The sequence below is a fragment of the Bombus bifarius genome, unplaced genomic scaffold (genome assembly GCF_011952205.1).
Source record: "Bombus bifarius isolate JDL3187 unplaced genomic scaffold, Bbif_JDL3187 scf7180000008297, whole genome shotgun sequence".
Lineage (NCBI taxonomy): Eukaryota > Metazoa > Arthropoda > Insecta > Hymenoptera > Apidae > Bombus > Bombus bifarius.
Window position 1 is genome coordinate 659439 of NW_022884576.1, and position 26379 is coordinate 685817.

Below are 26379 nucleotides of genomic sequence, written 5' to 3' on the forward strand. Positions count from 1 at the left end.
ACTGCTTCCTCAAGTATCGACTTATGGTGCCCCCACAGAATTTTATTACATATTCGGACGTACCTTTCTCCGTCACCGGATCCCCTGTATAATTTGCAGCACAGGAAGCCATAAATATATAAGTAATATATATTTTTTCTTTGTACCCTGCGAACACCTAAACGTTTTTTTAACATTCGTTGTCTCCATTCAGTGATTTCTCCGTACACCTACTATTAAATCTATGGCATAATTCATATCGTATCGTATTTTGTTGGCCAAACATAGAAGACTCTCTATTGCTTCCAGAAAATTGAAAAGTCCTATCTTATTGTCAGATATAATGATTCATTCACCTGCATCGGCGTAGTCGTTAGTTTTGCATTTTGCATTCCGTAAGTTTCAATACCTTTTTCGCGTAGTTCTTTTGTAAGTCTTATTTCTTTTCCCTGTTTTCTGGATCTCCATCCTCAGAAAGCTGGTTGGTTTTTCAATATTCATCTCAAACTCATGAGTCAATTTTTTCCATAATACTTTAATTTCTCTTAAATTTTCTTCCACTACAATTCTGTTATCTTTATAAATAGCCAGGATTAAAGTATGTCACAAAGTGTTTAAAACAGTAAACGAAAACATTAAAATTTATAACTTTGTAATAAGTTTATTTGCAGGATAATAAGGAGCAAGGAGGTAATAATTACACACTTGATCGAATATTGAATGACAATTAAAACTCTTTATTGATTTCCATGGTGCTTTTATACATATGGTTTATCAGGCAACTGGTATGCCTGGGAATTAATCGATTGGAGTGGGGCAGTTACTATGCCAGTCATGAATATGGGAATCTTACAACTGAATTTAGAATCATGTGGTCTGAACTAATTTGTAAATCACGGTTGCTGCACTTAATAAGAAGATTATGTTCTTTTGCCAAAGGTGACGAGTGTATCTCTTGGAATATCTTCTCGGGGGTTACTAGTACTTATATCTATTATTCTGTTGTACCAGTAGGAGTTGATTGATTTGTTAAATTTTTTGACTATTTTTGGGAGGATATGTAGACAATGATTACAGATCTGTAAAAGGTGATTAGAATGATTCTGATCCTCTGATATATGATCCTTACGAATATGTTTTTATTTTAGAAATTGCATATTTATCTATAGAATTATATGTTTCATTAATAATCTTTAGGGTAGAAATTTCAATAACAACACGGATGTGTTTATTGATTTCTTCTAGGTATGAGTCAATTTCGAGAACCGACAATTTATGATTGTTTAGTATTAAATATTGGAAATTTCATAAAAGATGTTCTCGATATAGTTATAAGCCACATTTACTAAAATAATAGTAAACTCTGATTTAGTGAGCTTTGCGTCAGACTTATACTCTCTTATGAACTTATAATTCTGAAAATACATTTTTTGGCAATTTCTCAGAGTATTGAACCTGAGACGAATCATCTTCGAATATTTTCTTGAAATAAGATTTAACAATTAACCTAACACATAACAGATCCGCCTTAGACATTAGGGTAAAATAGAACGTTTAAACTTACATACATACATACATCATACATATCTATATATATATATATATGTATATATACGTATATATGTATTTATAAGAAGTGTTCTAAGACGGGGCACTTGCGAGAAGCTCTTGCATGAAGTCATACCGATGGTCCTCTGGTGGACAAGTAGGAAGTAAAGTACAAAATGAAACACCGATCAATAAATGGCGACAGTGTGCATGCCTGATTAGACAAGAACTGAAGGAGCTTCTATGCAGCGTACTGTTTCTATTCTTATATCGCATTTACTTACTTCATAACATATGACTCGTGTACTTTATCTTTATATGTATCTTTATGAATAAAATCGTTGAAACCAACTTTATACAATTATACTAACAACGAGTTCACGCGGTAACGTAACAGATGAAACCATAACCATGGCTTATACAAAAATACCTAAAGTTAAAGAAGATGATGTGCTTGAATGTTTCCTTTATCCAAAAATTTGTTATACAAAACCTTCAATAACTATAACAGAGGAAATTCTCTTACAAGAAATTACAAAGTTCAATGAAGTAATTGCACCGTATATTGAAGGTTATATTTGGCATAATGATAATTTAATTTTTCATCCTAGAACAAAAGAAGCATTATTACTGGAAAAGCTTATTGAAAATTCTACAACTGTAGGAGGTAAAACGTTTTAATAACTCATTTAAAATATATGATTATTATAATAAATGTTCATGATTATAATAAATGTATATCGTTCATTTTTCATTCTTGCAGAATGTAATATATTGCCTCACATTTATATACGCTTACGTTTTGATGAAGATATAAGTGATGAATGGTTTGTGGTCTTTCTGATATTTAAACTTACCCAGGCTTTTAATGGATTAATTGCTAAAGTTATAGATTCTGACGGTGAATTTCTTTTAATTGAAGCTGCAAATGTTTTGCCCCCATGGGCTAATCCTGAAACATGTGAAAACCATGTATTTGTATATAATGGTGAATTGCACATTATTCGCGAAAAACATAAAACATGGTTGGATTTGTTAAATAATCTTTGGGAGAAGCCATATTTTTACAGAGCTTCGGAGAAAGTACAAGATGTCTTAAAAAGACGAATTAATATTTATCCTAGTGAGATTGAAAAAAGACATCACAAGGCTCGAGTCTTTTTACCTGAGAAAGCAGTTTCAATACTTCGACAAGAACCAAGACTGATTGCATTAATTATTCGAACAATTTGCCACTCTGATCCACTTGAAAGAAAAGTAAAAGTTTAATATTATATAAACTTGTGTACAACTATAATTTGGTTTATTTCATAAATTTTTATGTATTGTAGGTTTGTCGTGCTATGAAATATTTTCCTCCTGAACAACGTATTATGGTTAATGTAAAAATGACTAAATGTTTGTATGCAATGGCAAATCATTGTCGATATACTGGAGACCCAAGGACAGGCTGGAATATACCCCCAATAACTTATTCAAAGTATAATGCACACATACTTGGAATTAAAATAGCATGTGGTTTAGAAATGTTAATTGCTCGTGCAAATGAAGAACTTAGAAGAAGAGAAAAAAGATCAGTTAATAATTCTGAGAAATTAAAAGCAAATGAAGATGTTTTAAATACATATTTAAGCCGTTTAGAAGTTAATGGCTATTTTAAAAATCTTTTAAAAGGTAGCGAAGAATATGAAAAACTCTTGAATGCAGCAAAAGATTATTACTTCAAATACTTTAATCTATATAATTCTATTACCGACATTAATAAAAGTGATGCTGAAAAGGTTTTAGAAGCATGGGAAAACATACAGTCCAATGATGTTGAATTACATGGTAATTTTTTGAAATTAATATTTCATTTATTACTCAGTATTTAATTATTACTTCATATTATACTTAATACATAGCACAAGATGAAGCTGCATTAAGTCCTGCAGATAGTGATAGTTGGTTAAATGTAGATCCAATACAGTTAGAAACATTTTTGAACGAAAAGTGGGGAAATACTAAAAGCAAGAAACATAAACAAGAATCATTAAGTCTTAAAGAAAAAGTACAGATGTTCTTAAATCAAAATAGTGATATTGATGGTGTACAATTTTTAGAGTATGTTACACTTGTTAAAATTTTAATAATATTACAAAGTGTGTATGTGTAATCTATATATTTCTTTGTTTTCAGAGATCTTTCAACAGAAGTTGATGGAATGTATGATCCAGAGGACAATGGAAAAGTTGAATTCGATGCAGACATATTTGATAGTACATTACGAGGAATATTAGATTTAGCTGTTCCAGGAAATGAAGGAGAATTTGAAGGAAGTTCAGAGGGATCCTTGGGTGAAGATGATGAAGATAAAAGAAATGAAATGGACAAATATATGCGATTGTTAAATTCAGAAATACAGTCTCAAATAGAAAAAGATGAAGACTCTGAGACAAATAAAAGCTCTGATGTTATAGAAGATAATTTGTTAAAAAGTATTACAGAAGAAGCAGGTGGTTCAGGTCCAACTGGAAATATAATAGGTAGACCTGCTCGACAACTTCTGCACTTACAATTACAATCACCCACTACAGTACCTCCTGATTTACAAAGTTAATAATTTTATCTAAATATTAATATTTAGTTAAACATGTTAATGATTGTTAATAGATTGAAATTCCTGCTAGCCATTTTATGCAAAATATGTATTTATTATTTTGAAAGCAGATGAAATTTAAGATCAATAGCACGTTTATCGTTGACAACAAGAAAGTAACTTTATACATAGATGTAGTATTACAAACTCACAATTTTTTAAATATTTTTTCAACTGTTATAAAATATGTATATTTTATACATGACTTTTCGTTTTTTTTCAGTCTTTATTATACAAAAATATGTTTAATTACAATATTAAATGAAATACATGAATGTATATATCTATGTGTGTCATGTATGTACATATTAAAATATCATTATACTTTACTCTAAAATATTCCAAAGTCTGCCAGACTATAACAAAGGTCATTAATTATTTAAATGATGGATTTAACCACTTTGGAATTTTACTTCCTTTTTCAGTTACGGATTCATTATTTGTTGGTGTATTAAATGTCGATCTAGTATTTGTATCATTATCTATATTCTCATTTTTATTTAGCATTGATTTCCTAAAACAATAATATAGTATATTAAACAGTATTTATACACGAAGAATTATGACAAGGAGTCAGTACTTATAAACGTCACTTACCTAACATTAGCTACTTGCAGTTCAACTTTCTTAGGATCTGTAAACTTTTCCTTTACATCCAATTTAAGAGCTGATGACCCAGAATAATAAACGATAGCACAAGGAACTAAATTTTCATTAACTAAGCGAGAATTAGGGTTCAAATTACGTTTCGGTGGCGTAGTAACTATTCAATAAGAAAAATATGTATTACTAACTATAATAAACATATACTTTCGGGATGTATAATATGTTACATAATGTAAATCTATAATAAGATTATTGTACTTATAATAAGATGAATTTAAAAATTACTGTGAACTAAGTTCTTCTGAATTCATAAACAAAATTTTTTTGTAAAATATTACGTTAAGTCTAGGGCTTTTCTAAAAATTTTTTCTTTTTTAATTTTTATAAAACAAAAGATATATAAAAATATGTAATATAAAGATAAATTTATATGCTTTTGAAATTGCTTTTACTTACAAATTATGAAGTCACTATTTGCATCAATCAAATAGCATTTTATAAAATCTTTGATTGCTTGAACAGTTTCCATTGGTTGAAATAAACCCTGCAGAACAAATTGATCTGGAAATTGTATACGGATAATTGTATAATGATATTTATTTAATTGATTTAATATTCGCTTTTCTTGATTGGATTGTCGTTGAATATTTGTTAGGAGAGGTGCTTCTTCTAATTCTTTTCTATAACGTTTAGCATCTCTTAATAATATTTTTGCATCATCAACTGTTAGATCATAAAAATCATCTGGTAATTCATCTCTAAAGTTTCGTTGAATTGTAGTTTGATCGAATACCAAAGCATTTCTTTCACCTAACTGCAATAAGAAAAGAGAGAGAGAGAGAGGTTGTATGTTTTACACAAGTACTTAAATTTTAGTATACATAAATCTTACGAATTCTATATTATTTAAATCATCTGTTTCATGTTTGTTGCATGGCTGCAATAAAATTTGGTTTCCAGTATAGTTATCTGTACTAGTGGATGGTATTATATTATTTTCATATTCTCTTTTCATTATTTTTCTCTCTTCGTTCTGAGAACATGTTTTTAATTCTCCTAGTTTCTGTGTTTGCTTTCCTGTAGAAGTCATACATTCTGATGTTTCATTAGTATCTGCAATTAATGAATATTCATTTCCAGAATCTCTTTTATGTATATTGAAGTTTTCAGCAATCTTAACTGTTTTTGATGTTGTCAAAGAAATATTACCTATGCTTTGAGGTCGTTTTTGTATTAATCGTAATACAGCTTTACCATTGACGAGTCCTAATGACTTCAGAGTAGTATTTTTTAAAGCTTCTACTCCAGAAATCTGTAAAAATCATAGCATAATATAAAACGGATTTTATACATCTTAAATTTTATCTCAATTTCATAATTGCATAGAACTTCTTAATAGACTCTGATATTCTACAATATTTTCTGTAATATTATTACACATTTAATATTATAGAGCATAAACAATAAAGTAAAATGCTATGGATTACATATTAAAAAATTTATATAAATGTACAATTTATTTAATTTTGTTTTCCATGATGTATACAAATAATGAATAAATCCACACAGGTTTTGATAAAATATATATTTAGTAGTAGATTAGATTTTTTATTAAGTAATAGAAAAAATGCTAATTTTATGTAGAACTCCCATTTTAAGCAACGAATTCGATAAATTCTAAATCTAAATCTGAGTCCTTACAGAACAACAAACTATTTCAGAAAAGTTGATATATGTACATGAATTGCTTATTTAAATAATTGTAAATACAATAACAAAGTTCACTAACATTAAAATCAATGTGCTTCTTAATATGTAAAGATCATTGTAACATAAAAATAAATTTAGATAAATAATATATTTATATATATGTAGAAACATTTCTAATTACTGTTTAACATAAAATTTATTATTAAAATAATAATATTAACAATAAAATAATATACTCATACCTCACGATGCATGTAAATTAAAATAATTTTTTCCAAATCTTCATTAAAATTTACATGCTTTAAAATTTCAGCTAATGTTACATTAGATGTAAATTCGCTCATTAATCTTTCCCCATTTTCTAACTGTATACCTATTGTGACATTGGAAACGGAACGTATTTTTGTACAAGGTACCATTTCTAATTGTGCATTATTTGCTAATCCGGTAAATCGTAATATAGCATTAGGGTCTAATACATGATTAAAATGTCTGTAAAAATGAAATACATTCAATTAGAGTATATATTTTTATAACATACAATGACTTCTTTTTATGATAATACCTACTTAAGGTCATAAGAATCTACATTGTATCCATGCTTTTGACACACCTGTTCCAGAATCTATGAGAAAAATATTTTACTTAACATTAACATAACAAAATATTTATCAAAATAATTTTTTAATATTTTTACTGCTTACTTGTAGTATTGTTGTATTTGGAGTTACTCCAACATTTTGTCGACGACCATTTGGCACAAGTACTATGACGTTTTTATTTGTAGCCATAATTGTTAATTGTTTGTGTTAACCGCTTTAATCATACATTTAGAATAAAAATTTAAAGTACAACATAAGGCATCAAAGCAGATCACATTACATGTAACGAACAACAGAATAAGACAGAAGAATTCAAATACTCTTTATATCTATACCTAAATATTTAATGTCAAAAAGAATGTTGAATGCTATAGATGTTCCTTAACGTTTTATATTTAAATACTAAAAATGGCAAGTTAAATGGTGTACAATACACTTGCATATCTTTTTATAAAAAAAGCCAAGCATCGAATATTTTGCTAAGTAAAAATATTTTTTATAGAAACTTGCATAAATTATATAACATCTTATAGTTAGTTATTCATTTCTCTTTTAAAAATCTATGTATACAATTTTGCACAGTCTAACCCACGATCACGTTGTATAACCGTGATAAAGCCGAGCATAAACCTTTACTTTTGGCGAAGGAAGGGGGGGGGGATCACCTCCAGGAAGCGGGGAAGATGGTCATGTGGTAATTTGGGGTCGTATTAGTTATTGGTTCGAACATAAATGCGTAAAATTTTGAGAAATTCAAAATTCATATCTCACTTTAATTTGTTTGCAATTATAAATGGTTTATGAAATCTATGGGTATGAAAAATTTTATCGTAAAATGTTAATTTTTTCATTTCATTTTCATTCAATTCATTTTTTAGTAAATTGTCCAATTGTTAATATCTTCTGCATAGTAAGAATAGAATACATTATCAATAATTTTCATAACAAAATTTCTTCAAACGTTAAATAAAACTAGTTTATTGAATATAGTTCACATTCTTGCTGAATTATCGATACTTCCTTTGGCAATACGACAATCTTATTTTAATATATCTATGATATTGATAGAAATGATTATCGAGAGGATTTTGTTACAATACGTGATTTTTTAAATTTTTAAATAAATTGTGTCCAATAGAAGTATTCAGAACCTAAACAGTTAAGTAAGTAACGGAATTTTTGGCAGAACTTCGGTTTAGTGGACATAAAATTATTGCCGTTCTCTATTGGAATTTAATGATTTTCAATGCGTTAGATCTAAAAATGCAAGTTTTGGTTTTAGGAATCCAGCAGTTTAAATCTTATGCGTACGTAGTGATTTATGTTCTGTTTATGTTTATGTTCTCTCTTGTTGTCAAGAGATGGCGTTTGCAGGGGCTAGGTGACTCGATATTACCGGAGAAGAAATGAGTGTTCACGCCCATAGTTTTCAGTTTAACTAACAAAATGCTGAGTTTAACTAACATTGGCATATATAAGAACTTATAAAATTAAGGATCTGCCCTGTTTGGTGGGAGTTTAGCATATACGAGAGCCTACGTATTTAAGCTTAAAGTTAGGGATCTGCCCTATTTGGTTGCACATAGATAAGAACGTATTGAGTTCTACGCTACAAGAATCTATTTAATTGTACGGTTCTACGGAAAAGTTCATATCTACTTTTCTATTCGATATAGACAAGTGTGAGAATGACAAAATCGCACAATAATGAAACTAATTATAAGTTATCTAAGATAGAGAAATTAATTGCTTAATATATTTTTTTTAGAGAGAAAAAGGGAAGATTCCCTTTCAAACGATTATGGGTTAGTGGAATGATACAATAATTTTAATATTTTTTCATTTAGATCTAAAACTAATTCTTGGTAATTGGCATGTCAATTGTACTGACATGAATATTTTCTCACTGTCGCATGGAATTCATATTGTTTTTCCTCAGTACGCTGGTTTATGAGGTCATTTATTGTTGTAAAATATTATAAATACTTTTGTGATATTTCCTGATAGTAATCATATGAACAGAGAAGAATAAAAAAGACATATAGAAATTTTTAATTTAGAAATCCATTAGGTTTTAAAGCTTGGTATTTTTGGCCTACTGCATAGCTTACTTTAACGTGATAGTCATTTAAACGGTAAATTTTATTATTTATTTACACACATACTGTATTGAACATAACGGAATCTCGCTTTATTATCGATATATGATTGGATTTGTCAAATAACATTTTGAATAAAGATTATATACGTTGTTCAACCAATATTAGTTATACTTTTCTATCTTTATAAGACGATATCCAGTTACTCTCCTAGTATTAACAAAGATGAACAACGTATAAAACAAAAAGAATAATGCGGAATAAGTCGACGAATTTAATAAAAAATACCAAACTTTAACAATGCACAATTTTTAAATCAATGCAATGGATTCCTGGATTTCAAACCGTAATTCCCAGACGCAAAATCGTTACATCTTGCTTCCATTTATCAAATTCAGGAAACATTATATAATTGTTTGAAAAGATTCTTTGCATAATTGCACACTCGTGCAGTCGTCACTATTACGAAGGGATTAGGTTCCCCTAACGCATGGGTGATCGCCTGGGACTCCGTGTGGCGTTGACGAAGCGTGCTGGGCCCGCCGCGCCCCCCGTGGGTTTCGAGCTTGGGCGCTTGGCGGCTCAGCGCCTCGGGGCCGTCAAGCAGTCCAGTAGGAGAACCGGGCTGCCTGGCACGGCGGCTCCGGCGACGAGGCGCGGTGTGACAATGGTCACATACCGCTCCATCAGCGGTGATATTAGGCGCGCGGGGGAGGCGTTGCGACGCTCACAGCGGTTCCCGGGCCTCTCTCGATCGCAGCCGGGACGGTTATCATGGAGGTTTTAGTCTGTTGGAGTCCGACACTACTACGCCGCTTTCTCCAGAAGCGGCCTGGCGTCCGTGCGGATTTCCTCCACGTAAAATATAAAAAAAAAATTTCTGCTGACGCACTGAGAAGCTCAACGGACCGCCGCGATTGAGTGCTGTAACATAATTCAGTGTCAGATATCGTTGAGACAATGTATCTAGGTACTAATTTAAAAGTGAAACTTTTTATTTTTGACTTTTTAAAATTATATTTTTACTTACATATTTGTGAGACCTGTAAGTGGGTTCCGCATATAAGAGGTCATACCAAACAGCTCCCTTGTTTTCTCGGAATTTATTTAACTGCAAAAGTTTAGTTCAATTATATGATAAATTCCCTCATTTTGAATTAATAACAGGTCTTTGCAATCGGCATTCTGTGGAACATAATCATTTCAAAGTTCGTGGGAGGGAGGGCGAGGGAAGTTCCATCCTATGTATTTAGGTGAAATTGTAGAAGCGTACACTTGTGAAAAAGTATCCTGACTGGTTTAATCAAGAAAATCCATGCTACGAACTTGCCGTAACATAATAATTGTATTAAGATCGAAAACAAGTTTGCAATTGCTACAAAAAGTAAAAAATTACAAGTTATTAAAAACTTATAAATGTTTGGAAAAAGATGTTAATAGTAGTGTTTTTTATATTTTATGTAACTGTTTTTCAATTGAAAGTTATTATATTTTTAATTTCTTTTCTATTACGAGATCATAACTTTTAAACAAAATTGCAGAAATATTTCCGATATTGTTACTATTATTTGTCACTAAGTGATACATATAATACTTCAGTTATTCGTCTCGATAGTCACAGCACATCATATTTCACAGCTTGATGAGTTATATAAATAAAGTAAGATTACAGTAATTATTATTTAAGATTACGTATTGTATTTTCGCAAAGATATATTCAAATGAAATTTTTGTTCAGTCATCGGATATTTTCTACTTCCTCGTTCGTATTGAGTCATGTTTCTCATGCGTTTTATAATTGTCAATTAAGACATTTTTTTATTATATCTCTTGTGCTATTTAAAAACAAGTACTATTTTTTCTAGATGGGGATAATATTGATTGCCTTTTCATTGATGCCTTTTGTTAGCTAATATATTTATTAAGGTTCATAAGCGTTAAGGAATTGAAACAAAATCCGACTTGTGCTCGAATCGCACGGATTGTGGTCTCGAGTGCGTAACAACGTAGCCGCTGTTAATCATTGCGATTGTTAGGCGATCCTTCCTTCGATCTTCTTTTGTTTTTTCTCTTTCTTTTCCTTCTTCTCTTTCGAGTCGTCGAGCAAGCAACACGCGCTTATCGTCTTTGTCCCTCGCTAATTATAATCGTTTTACCGCTACACCGCCTCCCAGATTCAGCTATTATAGCTTCCGTGCTTATCGCGATTATTATTATGTCCGGAGCGTTTGATAGAGTGTCAAAAATTGTTAATAAAGAAACTTTCCTTGTCTTTTTCTCGTCAGGATAGTTCCAGCTATCCAACTTAATTGTCTCGTCTGTAACAATAAGTAATAATTGTTGAAATTATAATGAACACAAATTCATTTCAATTAGGAAAATTGAATGTTAAATTTATGTTTCACCTCGCTTCTACCTCTACAATAAATACATTTAGCCAAATAATCAATAAAAAATACACATTAAATATAACGCGTCATTAAAATTTTTATTATTATTTTTCAGATTATCGTATACATATGTTAGTGGCAATTTTCGAGAAGATATAATGACAGGTAGCCGCCGCAATTTAGCCTCACCATAAATTATGACTGAACTGAGAGCTCTGTATGAACCTCAGCAGGCTGCTAGAGTGAATATTTGGTAAGTTAATAGCCGACGGCTCAAAGTCGCCGAGTTATGAGATATCGATCATGTGGCTGTTTAGAGGATGCGTGAGATAGCTTACCCATGACAAACGACCCGACTTTGCATTGCTAAAGGATAGAGACATTATTCGAAAATAGGCTAGCCACGGAACAGGAAAGGCAGTGATGTCCTTTGATAAGCGAACTGTGAAAGACTGCACGACACTTACCCTAGTACCTTGGCGAATTATAGATCTCGTGTATTCTAAAAATATGACTATCTTTATAACATCAAACACGGGATTAGTGAGCCTAACGTGCAAACTTGCGATACTCGTGACAGTACACTAATGCTTCAGATTGTGTGCTGTGATTTAATTCATTCCGTGGATTCATTTATCGTGTACTTGTGTTAAACAAATCGAAATGGAAAATTACGTATCCAAGTCGAGGATCTGGTGTGTCGTATCCTGGATTGCATTGGGAATGGCGCAGCAGCAGAGTACTCGAGGGCTGTATTAACCATCGCGGCTTTGTCACCTGTGGTTGCGTTGCCAGAATTCAACGAGGAGGATATTGGCGATATCTCGAATACGTGATGCGATTCGATCCAGAAATTAACGGGAAGCGTACCGCATCAATGCTTGGAATGCGCACGTACCCATGTGCTTTCAGGCTCCGCAAAAAGTGATATCGCGGGTGGCAAGACCGTCTTTGTACTTGGGAGAAATTTCGGGAGGACCTTTGCACGATAAAAGAAAACAGTCGGAAAAGAAGTTGCACCATCGAATGATGCATGCACTACAGTGTACTAATGATACTGCGAGGAGCTACGTTAATTGTATCCGTATGAAACCCGAATATTTGAAGCAGACCAAAGTCACCTTTACAGAAGCGAAAATAACAGAATTAGTGATAATTAAAAATATTAAGCGCGAGGTATAAGTTGACGGCAGAGCTCTTAATCAGAATCGTCGAATTGAAGAAAGTTAGTATGCAGAACGAAGACAATTGCCAGACGGAAAAGGCACGACTGCAAGAAGAATGGAAGCAATGTTACATATGCGATGACGGCGCATACAATGAGCCATGCTCGAAAAGGCGACGCGATGATCGAGGTCGCAATCCACAGAAACCTAGCCCTCAAAGGTAACATTCGGCGCCTGCAACGAAAGGTGTTCCTACTTGCACTTATAGCTCTAAAATTGTTTGACGATATTTGGCCGGTTGGCGAAAACAGATGTTATCATATACATCTGTATGAGTGCGTTTGTATGTTCAAGCCTAAACCGTGCAAAACTGAGGTAGTGCAAAAACTGCTTAGGCACGAGTTCGCCGACCGACAGTAAGTAACAAAAACGCGAAAGCCCGCTGAAAATAGAATAAACAGATAAGTCGACGACATAAAAGGAATTTATGTCGATTCTTCCCCGATACTAGTTAGATTCTCCGAACAGAGATCGTATTTGTAACGTCTATGAATTCTTGTGCATGACCTACGGTCTCACTAACATACTGGCTGTATTTCAACGAGCGATCAACACCGCCTTAGGAAATCTAAAAAGTAAGATAGCTTTAGTATATTTAGACGATATACTAATCCCGCCAAAAACAATAGAGAAAAAATACGAGTATTTAAAGCAGGTTTTGCATGCACTCGATATAGTGGGGTTCTTACCAAATGTTAAAAAATATGTTTTTTTTAAAAACTAAATCGAATATTTGGGAAGGGGGATATCGACTGAGAGTATTAGACCTGGAACAGGGAAAGCGCCGTCCTCTGCAACGTGAAACAGATACGACAATTCATGGGCTTTGCAAGCTATTTTTGCAAGTTTATATCTAAATTCGCTATAAGCAGTAACTCCGTCTACTCAAATATTCCATGTCGCGATTGTCGATATGCTGTTATGGATTTTAATGAGTAGGCAGCTATAATATTTAAATCTATGATTTTTCTTATAAAACGTTGTGCAGAATGGTTTACGTCTTTAAATGTCATAATCTTCTTCTTTAGATATCTAAGTCAAGCTGCTGCCATGTATCGTTCGATTTGACGATCCCTATGCACCCCGCACCTTAGGCTGACCTACTTTCGCTCATGTAAGGCGTGCAGGAATATTTTGGTTGATTTTTAATTGTCAATAACTACTAAAAAACACAGCCGAAAACGCAAATTTTGTATTCCTTATTGTTACCCCATTTCGGCTTCAAGAATAACCCCTTAAGTTTGTGTATACCTGTAGCCGAACACCTTGTATATAATCGACGGTTGGGCTTAGCTTTGAGATATTCACAAAAGACTACCAATGCCACTATAGTGTACTTCTTCCCATAGTTGTGCGTCTGTGGCAACGTATGCGTCAATATTGGCTGCCTGCTCCCGGCCGCTTATCTTCCGTTTATAGACGAGGGTTGTGCGAACTGAAGGCTGCGTGCGCAAGTGCATATGCGAGGCTGTAAGAAATGTCCGTTATAATATATAACGAGATTTAGAGGATTAGAAGAGGATATAATCCAATGCATTGGGTTAGATTTTTCAATTCGGTTGCCGCGAGGCGGCTGGTTACGCTTGCATAAAATAATAGAAAATTAATTATAACTATAGGAGACGAGTAAATAATTGACATTATTTTACCAAAAGAATAATAATTCTTATCAGTTTATGTAAGCGTTGCCGATCGCCTGGCGGTGGCATGATTGAAAATATTAATTTGAACAATATAAACTTAATACATGATGATATTCATTTTTTATTGAATTATAACAGAGATCTCTTATAGCCGCGCATATGCACGTTGTGTACGAACCTTCATTTCTGATATCCAAGCTCGTCCCATCTTCGTTTGTATATATAAACGAATAATTTCGAACAAGTGATTTTATGTGGTCACTCGATTCTACATAGAATCCTTCGTACTAATAGTTCTTTGCAAATATCTCGGAAACTAAGGTTTATTATCGGTTATATGAAAAAATTATTCAAAATGTTACTTTCTATAACATATTTTAAAATCATCGAAATCGGAAAGAACGTAACATTTCTATAAGTTTACCATATAAATTTATATGTTTCATAAACTTCATTAATTGTAAGGATGAATATACAGTTTTTGAAAAGAATATTTAGATTGTAATTTTAATAAACAATCATAATTGTACTCTTTTGACTTTAGATTTACACAGGCGAAAAGAAGCAATATGCATAACTTCTGTTATTAGTTTCAAACAAAATTTGCAATTAATGCAATTCGAAAAGACACTATTTTTAATGAAAATATATAATAAACTTTGTAATGTTTATTATGTGATTTTAATTTAATCAATTCTTGAATTTTATAGTTACACTGTGTATATTTCGTAAAGGAAAAGAGGTCCTGTTAGGGATACACACGAAGGAGAGAGAGATTGTAAGAAGAATACCATAGGTCAATCCTACATTCTAAACGTGACGTTTTCACTTTCACATTACCAGTATTGTTGTGAACCAGAGGTACCAGCAATAGTAGCATTATATCAGTGAGTTTATAATTTTCGTAAAAAAGTATTTTTAATTTCATTTTGAAATTATGACAATGATCCAGTTTAACTGGATTTGGAAAATTATTATCCAGTATATGATGCTTATTCTGCACACTCAGCCTGAGATAGTTGTAAGTAATTAAATGTTAGGTTGTGTAACATAAGTTTTGTTAGATCTATAAAAGTTGAAGTTATTCTTTTTTACATACGTAAATACTTTATTTGGTGTTGTTTAAAAAATATTAATGAAACCGTAACTTTTTGTATTCAAATAAAGATATGTATTTAAATTGTTAAAATTAAATGAAATTAAACTAAGCTTGTGTATTCAATAAAGATTTTTTGAGATTCGTAAGAAACGACAAATATTTCGATGAATGAAATTGTTGAAATACATACACTAATTAATATGTTTCAAATGCATTAATGAAAATTATTTTAGTCTGACACAGTTGAATTGATTATGAACAATATTTTACAGTATTTAAATATTTGATACAATATTTAAACCAAAATGTTGATTCAAAATAATTGGTATAAATAGATTAATTAGTAATCTAATCTAATCTAATAATAATAAGTAAGTGTACAATAAAAAGACAATAAGGAAATATAACAATAATAAAATAAGATAAACCTCTTGATAAATAAAAGGATAGATAAAAGGATAGATATAATGATAATTTTTTCCCAAGATTCATGGTATTATGACGTATTAAAGATAAAGATATTAACAAGCATTAATATTAAGTCATTGAAAAATTGAATCTTATTTTAAACATATGTAGGTAAATCAATATAACTCGATATTTGAAATAAGATAAATAAAGATTAAGTGATTATAAGAATTATCATTTGATTTTATACATACGTAAATATGTATATGTATATATATGTATCAAATGTATGCCCGTGCGCGCACATACACATACACATACACACCTGGTCTATTATTTGTACATGTTATATATTGCTTTTAAAAATAAAATAGGTTATTAAGTTTTCATATACATACATATATGTATGTACTATGCTTATTGTTAATCACTACACTAAGGAGAAGAATTATATTTATAACATTAATTTGAAATAAAAATACCAATTACAGTAAATGGATACAAAACAATTTTCATTATCTTTAAAATAAGAATCTATTGAAATTCAATATAGGTACTTATAAAATCGTAAAAAATAAAATATTAAGATTTTTAATATGATTGTTTATATATACCTAATTTATTTGTAAAGTTTGGTTCATTATTAAGAAATAAATAAATTTTATAAAAAAATAAAACATATGATGAAAAAGAATAGTAGTTTTAAGCATTATAGTAATATTTGTTAAGTATTTCAGTAACAGATATTAATTAAAATTTGATGAAAAATCTGATTTTTATGTTTTTCAGAATACGGAGAGGTCTATGAAAACAATATTTTCATGTTTAAACCGAACTGCTGGTTTTTACGCAGATATTAATGCTGGTTGTAAGATATATCACACTTGTGATGAATATGGAAATAAATTCACTTATCATTGTCCTGAGGAAACTGCTTTTCGACAAGATGCTCTGATATGTGATCATGCTCATCTTGTGCAATGCCAAGGAAGTATTATTTCTAGTACAAAAGAATATATTAAAGAAGAAAAGGACAATAGTTCTGATACAAAACACTCAATACATAACGATCAATCCCTTTTTCATTCTTTTTACACAACACAACCAACAAACACAAGTAATAAAGAAAGACACGGATTTGTATTTAATTCAAGACAAATTTTTAAGAATTTTAATGAGGCAGAAACAACTGGAAGGGATATAATAAGCCCATTTTATCCATTAAGTTATATTAATTATACTACAAATATTCCTATTGATCATTCTATAAATACACAATCTATGCGTATAATTAGTCAATATAATGAAAATGGATTAAGACAAAATGAAAATTTTTCTACTCCCAGTCAAAGCTTCCATGAGAAGGATAAACTTAATGAAAAACTAATAAGAATGAATCAAAAAGGTTATTTATATCAAAAAGTAAGTGATGCTTTATACAATTTTCTAAAATTACCTTCAAATACATTTTCTGGAAGTAATCAAACTCAGGAGAATAATGTAAAAAACTATCAATCGACAAAGAATCCTATTGACTTTTTAAAATTATCATCTATAAATTATAGGAATTATCCATATTTAGAAACTTTGAAATCTATACAAAAGAATACAAAAATGATTTCTACTACAGTTCATAGTACAACAGCAAGTATGACACTATCTACTACAGAAATACCTGTGTATGCTTTAACATTGTCTTTAAAACCTTTAATACCAAGTGAACTAGAATATGATCCATATTATCCAAAATTCTCAACAACAACACAACCTTATTATACTTCTACGCAAAACCTAAAAGAATGGTCTACTCAAACAGTGCGGTCAACTACTCATCTTGAACTTCCAGCAGTTTTACCAGACTTAAATTCTTTGGATGACATTGTTGATCGCAGAAAGTTACTTTATATTCCTCGAATTAAATTAAATTAATGTAATTATTATTTTGACAAATCTCTGTAACTAGATATATGAATTTTGCAAAATTATTTATTTTGTTTAATTTCAAAATAAGTTAAAATAAGTTAATTATATAAAAATGTTAATAAAATCAAATAAAATAAATTATTTATATACCAAAAGTTGGTTTGTATTTGTTTATAAATATTTTCTTATAAGAACAATGCAATAAATGAAATAAGATAAGTATTTAATCAAATATTAAATTCTATATTATGTAGATTACTTGTCTAATTGTAAAACATTAAATTAAGGATGTTTTAAAAACATGCAACAAAATTATAAATGTATCAAAAAGATACATCCAATATTATAATATGTATGTTAGAATGTCATAAATTTTCCAATGTTATAAATGAATAAGATATCTAAAATGTCTTCATTAGATTTACAGGTACTGCTTAGTTGTTATTATTATAACTATATTTATTATAACTTACTTTTAACTATTAACTAACTTATAATTTTTGAGAAGCTGTACTAGTACAATATTTCTATTACAATTTACTTTTACATCATACAAGAAAGTACATTTTGCAAAACCACATGTCTGCAGATTGGTAACAGAGTTGACAGAATTTGACAATAAAATCATAGTCATCTGCCATCGCGTTTAGCGGGTGTTTTGCAGACAGAATTTATTTGATAGTTCGAGTTCGAGTTTACTTTTTCTCTTGGATTACGAACTTATTTTCAAAAAATGGTGTTTTCAGAGATTATCTGTTTCTATTTTGTCCAATGTAAAACATTCGCTGCATTAGCCATTTCCTGTTCACGAACTTTCTTTGCTGAAACTGTAGAAAGGCTGACTATTTTGCAACTTCGATAATTTTTGAATATATTATAGAAATTAATATTTTGGATAACTTCTTCCTATACACGAGGATGAGCTCGCTTACTTTTCAAGATATTTGCTAAGAACTATCATTACCATTGCAGCAAATTCTGCTTGTAGTTGCATGACTGTAGTAACATATGCGTCAGTATTGATTGCCGGCCGCTTATCTTCTGTTTATAAACGAGATCGAGCGAGCTTAAAGACCTCGTGCGCAATGTGAATATGCGAGGATGCAAGAAATATCTATTATAACTTATAATTCAAGTGAGAGTGAATATCATCAATGTATTGGGTTAGATATCTCAATTCGGCTATCGCATGGCAGCTAGCAACGTTTGCATGAAACAGTAAAAAATTAATCGTAAAAATAGTAGGAGAATAAATAATTGATAATATTTTGTGGAAAGGATAATATTATTTTAAGCAAATGTTTCCGGTCACCTTGCGGCGGTCGGATTCAAAAAACTAACTAAAACGTAAACCTAATACATTGACAATAGTCATTTTTAGGTGAATTATAAGATATCTCTGGCAGCTTCGCATATACACATCGTCCACGAGAGCTCTAAACTCGCACAATCACATTTATAAACAGAAGATAAGCGGTCGACAGCTCGCTACCACTAATGAAGCATACGTACGTCGCCACAAACGCCATCTAGAGACAGAATTCACTGTAATGGTACCAGCAGCTTTTCGCGAACTTGTAAACTAAGCGAGATTAGTCCTTATTTGTATAGAAAAAAAGAAAATGTTATAGAAAAAGGTATTCAGAATGTTGAGTTTTACAATATATCCAAAAGTCATCGAAGTCGGAGTAGTTGACCTTTCAGCAGTTTCATTCTTTCTTTTCTCTATTTTTGTATTCATTTTTATTATTTTGTTTTTCGGTTCAAATTTATAGTATTATTGTTGCTTTTATGAAATACCTCTGTCTCTTATTCTACATTTTATTTAAGGACAAATTGTATCAGATTTCCTTCTCATGCTTTCTATTCCTATTATTATATCTATTTTAGCTATTTACATTATCATAAACTATCAATTGCCAATAACAGTTATAGAAATAACTAATTCTATAATTTCATACTTTTCATGTCCAGCTTTTCTCTTATTAAATAGCTTTTTAAGAATATATAATCATAAATGTACCGAAATATAAAAATGTATGTAGAACATGTATATATAGAACATGTATATATATAGATTTTCCTTAACTTATATATAAAATACAAAAGCTATGAACTTTTATTTCTACAGATAACATTTATCACATTGGGTACTTATACCACTACTAATGATCTTCTTTCCTATTCACATTTCTTACTCTCTTTGTTAGAGCACTCACTCTTATCAAATTGCTTAATCATATATATCTATTATGTTTGGTTCAATATCATGTCTTATGTTGATTGTATTCGTATTATTTTTTGTATGCTATTATTTATTTGGTTTATTTATTTTCACTTATTCTCGCATCCTAATTTACGTACGTTTCTACATGAGTGCGTGTACATCTTTTTGATATTAATTTGCATATTTTTTTGTCTTATATATCTGTTGTATTTTTTCAAGTATCGTGTGTTGTACCTTGTTTTGCTATTCTTAGTTACTATTTTCTTTCCGATTATATGTTTCCCTTATATGTTTTCAGTGAGCCTGAATTTCCTGTTCCTTATTATAAATCATAGGTCTCTTCCTCTGCGGATCTTAGAGGTAGACTTATCTTTCCTTACTTTTATGTGATTGTTAAAGTTTATTCTATCCGTTTCCTTGAGTCAAGTTTCAGTAACTCGCAATATATCAATATTATTTATGTAGTTCTTAAATTCCGTTATTTTACTTTAGTAAATTAAATTCAATTAAATTAAATTCCGCTGTTTTATCGAATGAGTTCATTGGTTATGTTTGTAACTTGAGGTTATGTTTTGTTTCGTAATGGTAGGTTAGTGACATACCATATTGTTTGTGTTACGTCGGGCGACACTCTACCTAGACCAGGCTACATACCACGGGCAAGATGGGAACCGGATGTCCGCTCATCCTTACTGCGTACCCTCAATAGTCTTAAGGAACCATCATAAATCTCAGGAATTTGCTAGCTAAGTTCCTTCAGACTGAACAAACATCTCTTTTTACTGAATCGTTTCTAAAGCTTATTGTTTACTACGGGAAGACACGGAAAAGTTAGTTTTTCTCACGTATGATACTTCACACTAGCAACTTTCCATCGAGGGCGGCTAAGACCCTTCCTAGTCCACCAACCTTCGTTTATCCAATCATGAGCAATGTCTACTGCCCTCACTTTCCTAACCAAAATTGTCATCAACAAATCCGATGGTCCCTTGCGTTAGACACGTCCATCACTAGCTTCCCTCCGACACAGCATCGTCACTTTACCTTACTTATTCTTCATCGTTAGAATAGTCAACATGTCATTATCGGGTTTCTATCCTTAAATCAATCACTTATTTAACTTATACATATGTATCAGTGTAATTATCTTCTTTACAAAGTTGTTGGAATAAACATTAATTTATACCTGTTAATTCAGTGTAACCTCAATTGAACCCCTATTATCATAACATAAATCAGGGGATCGATCAGTTCGTGGCGTCGATTATCTAATCGTAACGGGAATTTATGACTCCCATTGACGTGCTTTCTCGCGATTGCGTCTCTCCGCGAATGGTCGAAGAAACAGTTTGAATTGTTGCTTTTTATTAGTTAAATTAAATTAGTTGTCTTTGTACCTTAGGATGTCTGGTCTGTTTCTGCATTTTCTGTTTTCGTTAATTTATAATTCTTCTTCGATAAGTTCTACAACTTCTTCAACATTCTCATTTTTAGATGTTGATATATTATCCAAATCTTTCGTCTGGTTCTTTGTTTCCTCCTATTTGTTCTCGAAGTCCTTAAGTTCTGATTCGAATGCCAGGGTTTTTGAACGCTCTTTCAACTGTCTGATTTTATGTTTTTTTTTATTCCTTTTATTTCTTCTTTTCTTTCCCTCGCCACTTTTGATTTAACTTTGTCCGTAATGAATATTTCAAATTCGTTGTTGTGTACGACATTCCAGCCCTCATCCAGGCTTGGTAGGAGGTATTTCTTCCCTGTTCCTTTCTTTTTTTAATATGCTTGTAGCGGCACAAGAGTTAGAATTTGATTCAAATCATGTTGTTGTGCTTCGGAGTATCAAGACCGTTAGGTCACAGGTATTGTAAGGAGTTATGAACTCCGAGCAAAACAATGCCGCCGCTACATGTAACCGTAAAACAAGACGAATTTGAATCTTTTGACCTTCTCCTGACGATTATGAATAAACGAACGTGATCGCAAACGATTCAGTATAAACTGTGACTAAACGACTGTATACATACCGTTTCGCAACAAGATCTGTTTTAAATACATTAACGATTACACATATTGGTAGTCTCATTATTCGATCTCCTACATGCTCCTTTATTCTGTTTTCCATCTTTTCTCCATTATGAGTTCTATTAATTTTTGTAACATCTCCTCGTCTATCTTGCCTCTGGAAGTCTCTTCTACTTGTTCTTCTCTCTTTTTTTTTATTTATTTATTAAAATTACAATCAACTCTCGCGTTGAGAATTTTCAGTAATTTTTCTGGCGTGGCGCAGTGACATGGCTGATTATTTATAATAAGTTAATACTTATTATAGATAAGTATAATTTATAAGTAAGTGTTATAAATAAGTGAATATTACTTGATTTAGATAACTAATTGAATCTAGCGTTTAGGTCTAGCGGATAGTGCCTCTTCAGCCTGTGAATCTGGTCCGTCGTATCAAGTAGACCAGTGATTAGGGGGTTTCGGTGTTTGTTGACTCTTTTGCTATATCTGTCGCTATATTTTGCTATTTCCTCTTTGACTGTGGGTAACTTGAGGTCGCGGTGTATTGTTTCATTGGTTACATACCAGGGTGCATCAATTAGGGATCTTAGCGTTTTCGATTGGAAGCGTTGGAGTATTTCAATGTTGGAGTTACTTGCTGTTGCTCATAGTTGGATTCCGTAGGTCCAGACAGGTTTTATTACGGTCTTGTGGAGGCTAATTTTGTTCTGTGTGCTTAGGATGGAGCGTCGGCCAGTGAGCCAATGGAGTTTCTTGAGTTTGTCCTTGAGTTGCTTTGTTTTGTCTATGATGTGGTTTTTCCACGTTAGCCTCCTGTCCAGGGTCATGCCCAGGCATTTGACTGAGTCCTTGCTAGGAATTATTGTGTTGTTAATGGTGACCTGGGGGCAAGTTTGTTTTCGGAGCGTGACGGTTACATGTGTGGATTTTTTTTCGTTGATTTTGAAGCCCCATTTATGAAACAACTTTTTCATGGAGTCGAGACATCGCTGGAGAGTGGATGAGGCAATTACCGGGTCTGCGTGGGTAGCTAATAGAGCTGTGTCGTCTGCAAATGTCGCTATTGTTATCTCGTTTGATATAGGTAAGTCGGCAGTGTAGATGGAGTACAGTAGGGGTCCGAGGACACTACCTTGGGGTATGCCGGATTCTATTGGGAATGTTGCGGAAGTGGCGTCTAGGCATTTAACCATGAATTGTCTATTGGTTAGGTAGGATTTTAGGATGGAGTAGTAGGGGTGAGGTAGGATCTTTTTAAGCTTGTAAAGTAGCCCTTCATGCCATACTTTGTCGAATGCCTGTTGGATGTCTAGGAAAACCGCTCAGCAATATTTTTTCTTTTCGAGGGTTTGGCTGAACGTATGGGTTATGCGATGGATTTGCTCTACTGTTGAATGTTGTTTCTGGGGTGTTGGGTATGGTAGAATTTGTAACCATTTATTTTCAAATAGCTTTTGTCGGTGAAGTGGGTTTCCGATACGAGCATTACGTCAATTTGCTGGTATTTTAGGAAGAGTTCTAGTTCAAATTTGTGTTGCGCTAGACCGTTGACGTTCCAAAGAGCTATGCGCCTTGGTTTTATTTTGCGTCGGGGCGTATTAATTTATCCACGACGAGTGTTAGTAGCGATAGCAAATTATTTATTTGCTTTGATTGTTTCTGTATTAGCTTTTCAAGCCTAGAGAAGTTGTCTGTGTTAGGTGAGTTGGGGACACTATTTTGGGAAAGATCCCTTTGACTATTCGGGTTATTTTGGATGCCTTGTACTGCTTGGGCATAGGAGGTTGAGGTGGTGATGAATTTGGTAGGACTGGGTGTTTGGTTGGTTGAGGGGATTGGGGTAGTCGTGAATTTCGGTGGGTTGGGTGTTTGGTTGGTTACCTCTTTTGCTCTGAGTTTAGGGTACCTGTTTGTGTATAGGGTTTTATAGGCTGAGCAGCCTTTATAGTTGGCAGGATGGTCACCTTGACAGTGGATGTGTTTCGCTGGGGTTTCCGGTGATTTAGCGCACTGGTCAGTGGAGTGAGTGCCTGCACATTTAACGCAGCGGAAGGTATGGTTGTAGTATTTCTGCGTGTGACCGTACCTTTGGCACCTTTTGCATTGCACTATTTCTTTTTTCACAAGCGGTGGTTCGAATTTTATTATTGCGTTCATTAGGCGACTGATATTGTAAATTTCCTTATTGTTAGGCTTTTGTTTTATGTCTATGAAAAATAAGGATAACGGGTCTCTCGAGACTCTATGCCTTATATTACTTACGTTGATGACTTCGTGGCCGAGTTTTGAGAGTTCGTATTTGAATTCGTCTATGTCTGCTGAGTGGTGGATGTTGCGTAGAACCACTCGGAAAGGTCTTTCTTGCTTGAGTTGGTACGTGTGAAAGTTAGCGTTCAATGTCTTAAGCAGTTTGGTGATTTTTCTATATGCGTCGGGGGTTGTCGGCACAATTTTTACTTTGTTGTTGTTAATCTTCAGGTTGTAGTCGTCCTTGGAGATATCTCTCTCTAAGGACTTGATCATTGTTTGTATGTCGATGACGTCATCCACAATTATTGGTGGGGGAGGGGGGATTCTCTGTGATTGTTGGTTTGGCGGCGGGTCTGCGATTTCCATGGCGTCGTTAGTGGATTGCAGTACGGCTAACCTGTTGTGGGTGTTTATTTGTATCGTTGATTGTTCGTTCCGGGTGTCGATCGTGTCTGGTTTTGATGTTTCTATTTTCCGTTTCTTTGTAATATTAGCGTCGTTGGCGCGGAGAGTTCTGCTGCAGTTCTGCCACGGAGGAGGTAGCATGGGGTAGTTGCGAGTCTGCTTCGGAGAGCCTGGTCGCGATTGCTGGGCCATCATCGAGCTAGTTAATTCAAAGTGAATAACTAGTCGTGAGGCTATGATGCTAGTATTCGGGTTGGGGTTAGGTGCGTGGGATTTTCTTCTCCCTAAAGGGTAGGAAACACTTGGCTGTGTTCACTTTCGACGATTGGGCAACACGTGTTGTTTTCGGACTACACTGGGCACTAGAGACACGTCTGCACGCTTCGGCACTCCACAGCGAACTGAATTTCTGCCTGGAGTTTGATTATTAATACAATGTATGTCCCGTTGTATCGGCACCTCCGAGGCAACCTCACACGTGGCTAGGCCTGCTCCCGAGGCCGCATGCCGCCACAACCACATTTCTCGGAAAACCCATACAACCACTCCAAACCTCAGTTAGGCAAAACGTCCATCCCGTGACCGTGGCTACGTCCGGCGACCAATTATTACCTCGAACTCAATCTCGTTATCACAAATCTTGAACAATTACAGCTATGATAAAATCTAGGCTAGAGTACTAGAGGATGTTCCCAAAATTTCCAAGGAAAGGCTTCGGCTTTCCTTTTATCTCCGACATACATAATATAAATGTCTAATTTTTTTGTTCAGAATTAAAGGTGGGATTAGTTAAGAAATATGGATTTTCGCAAATTATTTTTACATATTTTTATAAACAAAAGTATGGTACAACTTCGTCTAAACTTCTTCTCTACATTTTTGACGCAAGAGAAAATTTTAGATTTTTTTCAAGAGGTGACTTTAAACACAAAATAAATGATTTACTCTGCTTGTATACGGTTTCATAATTTTCTGAATTTCCGATTTCCCCAATTTCCTCCGTAAATAGTAGATTAAGAAGGAAAAAAATAAAAGTGTTGAATTTAAAGCACAAGTAAGTGTTTTTGAATTAAATGTGGTATTAACACATTTTGGATGCTAAAACAAGTGAATGGATAGAATGGATAGAAATGGATAGAAATATCACAATATAAAGTCTTGAAAATGTAGGTATAATTTATACATATATGTATACTTTAGTAAAATACTTTATATGGTAGTAATATTTATGTAACATATTGAAATAGAAAGTTATTTATATATGTTACACCTTCTCTTTACCGTTTTGCAATTTATTAATGTAATAATTAATACTTGCAGTTTTGTACTTGTAAATGAAATTGTTTTAAATTTCCATTTATTTATTATAAAGAACTTCAAAGCAAGATGTAATGGTCCTAAGCGAAAACCTGCGTATAATGTATATTATACCTTTGGTTGTAATATGTCAAAAAATATAAAATCTATATTTATGAGATCAAATGATGCTGTTGTGCCGTAATTTGTATACGTTTCATATTCAGCTATTTACTTCGACTTCTTGAATGATTGTCCTGTCCTTAGATAAAAATCTCTTCTGAAATTAAGTCAAACGTTATTGGCAT

The 26379-nt window shown here is 32.5% G+C and overlaps 3 protein-coding genes across 8 annotated transcripts; 2 read left to right on the forward strand and 1 right to left on the reverse strand.

Annotated features, from left to right (window-relative positions):
* The first annotated feature begins 1643 nt into the window (after positions 1–1643).
* On the forward strand, positions 1644–4204 carry LOC117212437 (protein ecdysoneless). Its single transcript, XM_033457277.1, has 5 exons — positions 1644–2194; positions 2291–2784; positions 2859–3357; positions 3432–3630; positions 3706–4204. The coding sequence occupies exons 1-5, from the start codon at positions 1939–1941 to the stop codon at positions 4124–4126; spliced, it is 1869 nt and encodes a 622-aa protein (XP_033313168.1). The 5' UTR covers positions 1644–1938; the 3' UTR covers positions 4127–4204.
* A 175-nt stretch (positions 4205–4379) lies between these two features.
* LOC117212439 (tether containing UBX domain for GLUT4) lies at positions 4380–7719 on the reverse strand. 3 transcript variants are annotated; one of them, XM_033457281.1, is made up of 8 exons: positions 7654–7719; positions 7186–7297; positions 7051–7106; positions 6724–6973; positions 5664–6083; positions 5228–5585; positions 4763–4928; positions 4380–4679 (listed from the first exon to the last, which is right to left on the reverse strand). In XM_033457281.1, exons 2-8 carry the CDS (start codon positions 7270–7272, stop codon positions 4541–4543), a joined length of 1476 nt encoding a protein of 491 aa, XP_033313172.1. In that variant the 5' UTR covers positions 7273–7297; positions 7654–7719; the 3' UTR covers positions 4380–4540. The 3 variants fall into 3 exon arrangements, with proteins under 3 accessions (XP_033313172.1, XP_033313171.1, XP_033313173.1); XM_033457280.1 differs by lacking the exon at positions 7654–7719 and adding an exon at positions 7419–7645; XM_033457282.1 differs by lacking the exon at positions 7654–7719 and having other exon boundaries at positions 5664–5884; positions 5981–6083; positions 7186–7643.
* An 802-nt stretch (positions 7720–8521) lies between these two features.
* On the forward strand, positions 8522–17981 carry LOC117212442. Of its 4 annotated transcripts, XM_033457292.1 has the most exons (5): positions 8522–8763; positions 8852–9038; positions 11688–11814; positions 15152–15462; positions 16738–17981. In XM_033457292.1, exons 4-5 carry the CDS (start codon positions 15379–15381, stop codon positions 17875–17877), a joined length of 1224 nt encoding a protein of 407 aa, XP_033313183.1. In that variant the 5' UTR covers positions 8522–8763; positions 8852–9038; positions 11688–11814; positions 15152–15378; the 3' UTR covers positions 17878–17981. The 4 variants fall into 4 exon arrangements, with proteins under 4 accessions (XP_033313183.1, XP_033313182.1, XP_033313185.1 ...); XM_033457291.1 differs by lacking the exons at positions 8522–8763; positions 8852–9038; positions 11688–11814 and adding an exon at positions 13023–13373; XM_033457294.1 differs by lacking the exons at positions 8522–8763; positions 8852–9038; positions 11688–11814 and adding an exon at positions 13024–13373 and having other exon boundaries at positions 15152–15328; positions 16738–17980.
* Positions 17982–26379: the final 8398 nt, after the last annotated feature.

Bases quoted from the DNA above. Each gene is read 5' to 3' on its own strand.
- LOC117212437 (XM_033457277.1), top strand. From the start codon at position 1,939: ATGGCTTATACAAAAATACCTAAAGTTAAAGAAGATGATGTGCTTGAA. The intron at 2,785-2,858 runs GTAAAAGTTTAA...TATGTATTGTAG, and splicing joins CTGATCCACTTGAAAGAAAA to GTTTGTCGTGCTATGAAATA. The intron at 3,358-3,431 runs GTAATTTTTTGA...CTTAATACATAG, and splicing joins CAATGATGTTGAATTACATG to CACAAGATGAAGCTGCATTA.
- LOC117212439 (XM_033457281.1), bottom strand. From the start codon at position 7,272: ATGGCTACAAATAAAAACGTCATAGTACTTGTGCCAAATGGTCGTCGA. The intron at 4,929-5,227 runs GTAAGTAAAAGC...CTTATTGAATAG, and splicing joins AAATAGTGACTTCATAATTT to TTACTACGCCACCGAAACGT. The intron at 4,680-4,762 runs GTAAGTGACGTT...TTATTGTTTTAG, and splicing joins CTGCAAGTAGCTAATGTTAG to GAAATCAATGCTAAATAAAA.
- LOC117212442 (XM_033457292.1), top strand. From the start codon at position 15,379: ATGACAATGATCCAGTTTAACTGGATTTGGAAAATTATTATCCAGTAT. The intron at 15,463-16,737 runs GTAAGTAATTAA...TATGTTTTTCAG, and splicing joins ACACTCAGCCTGAGATAGTT to AATACGGAGAGGTCTATGAA.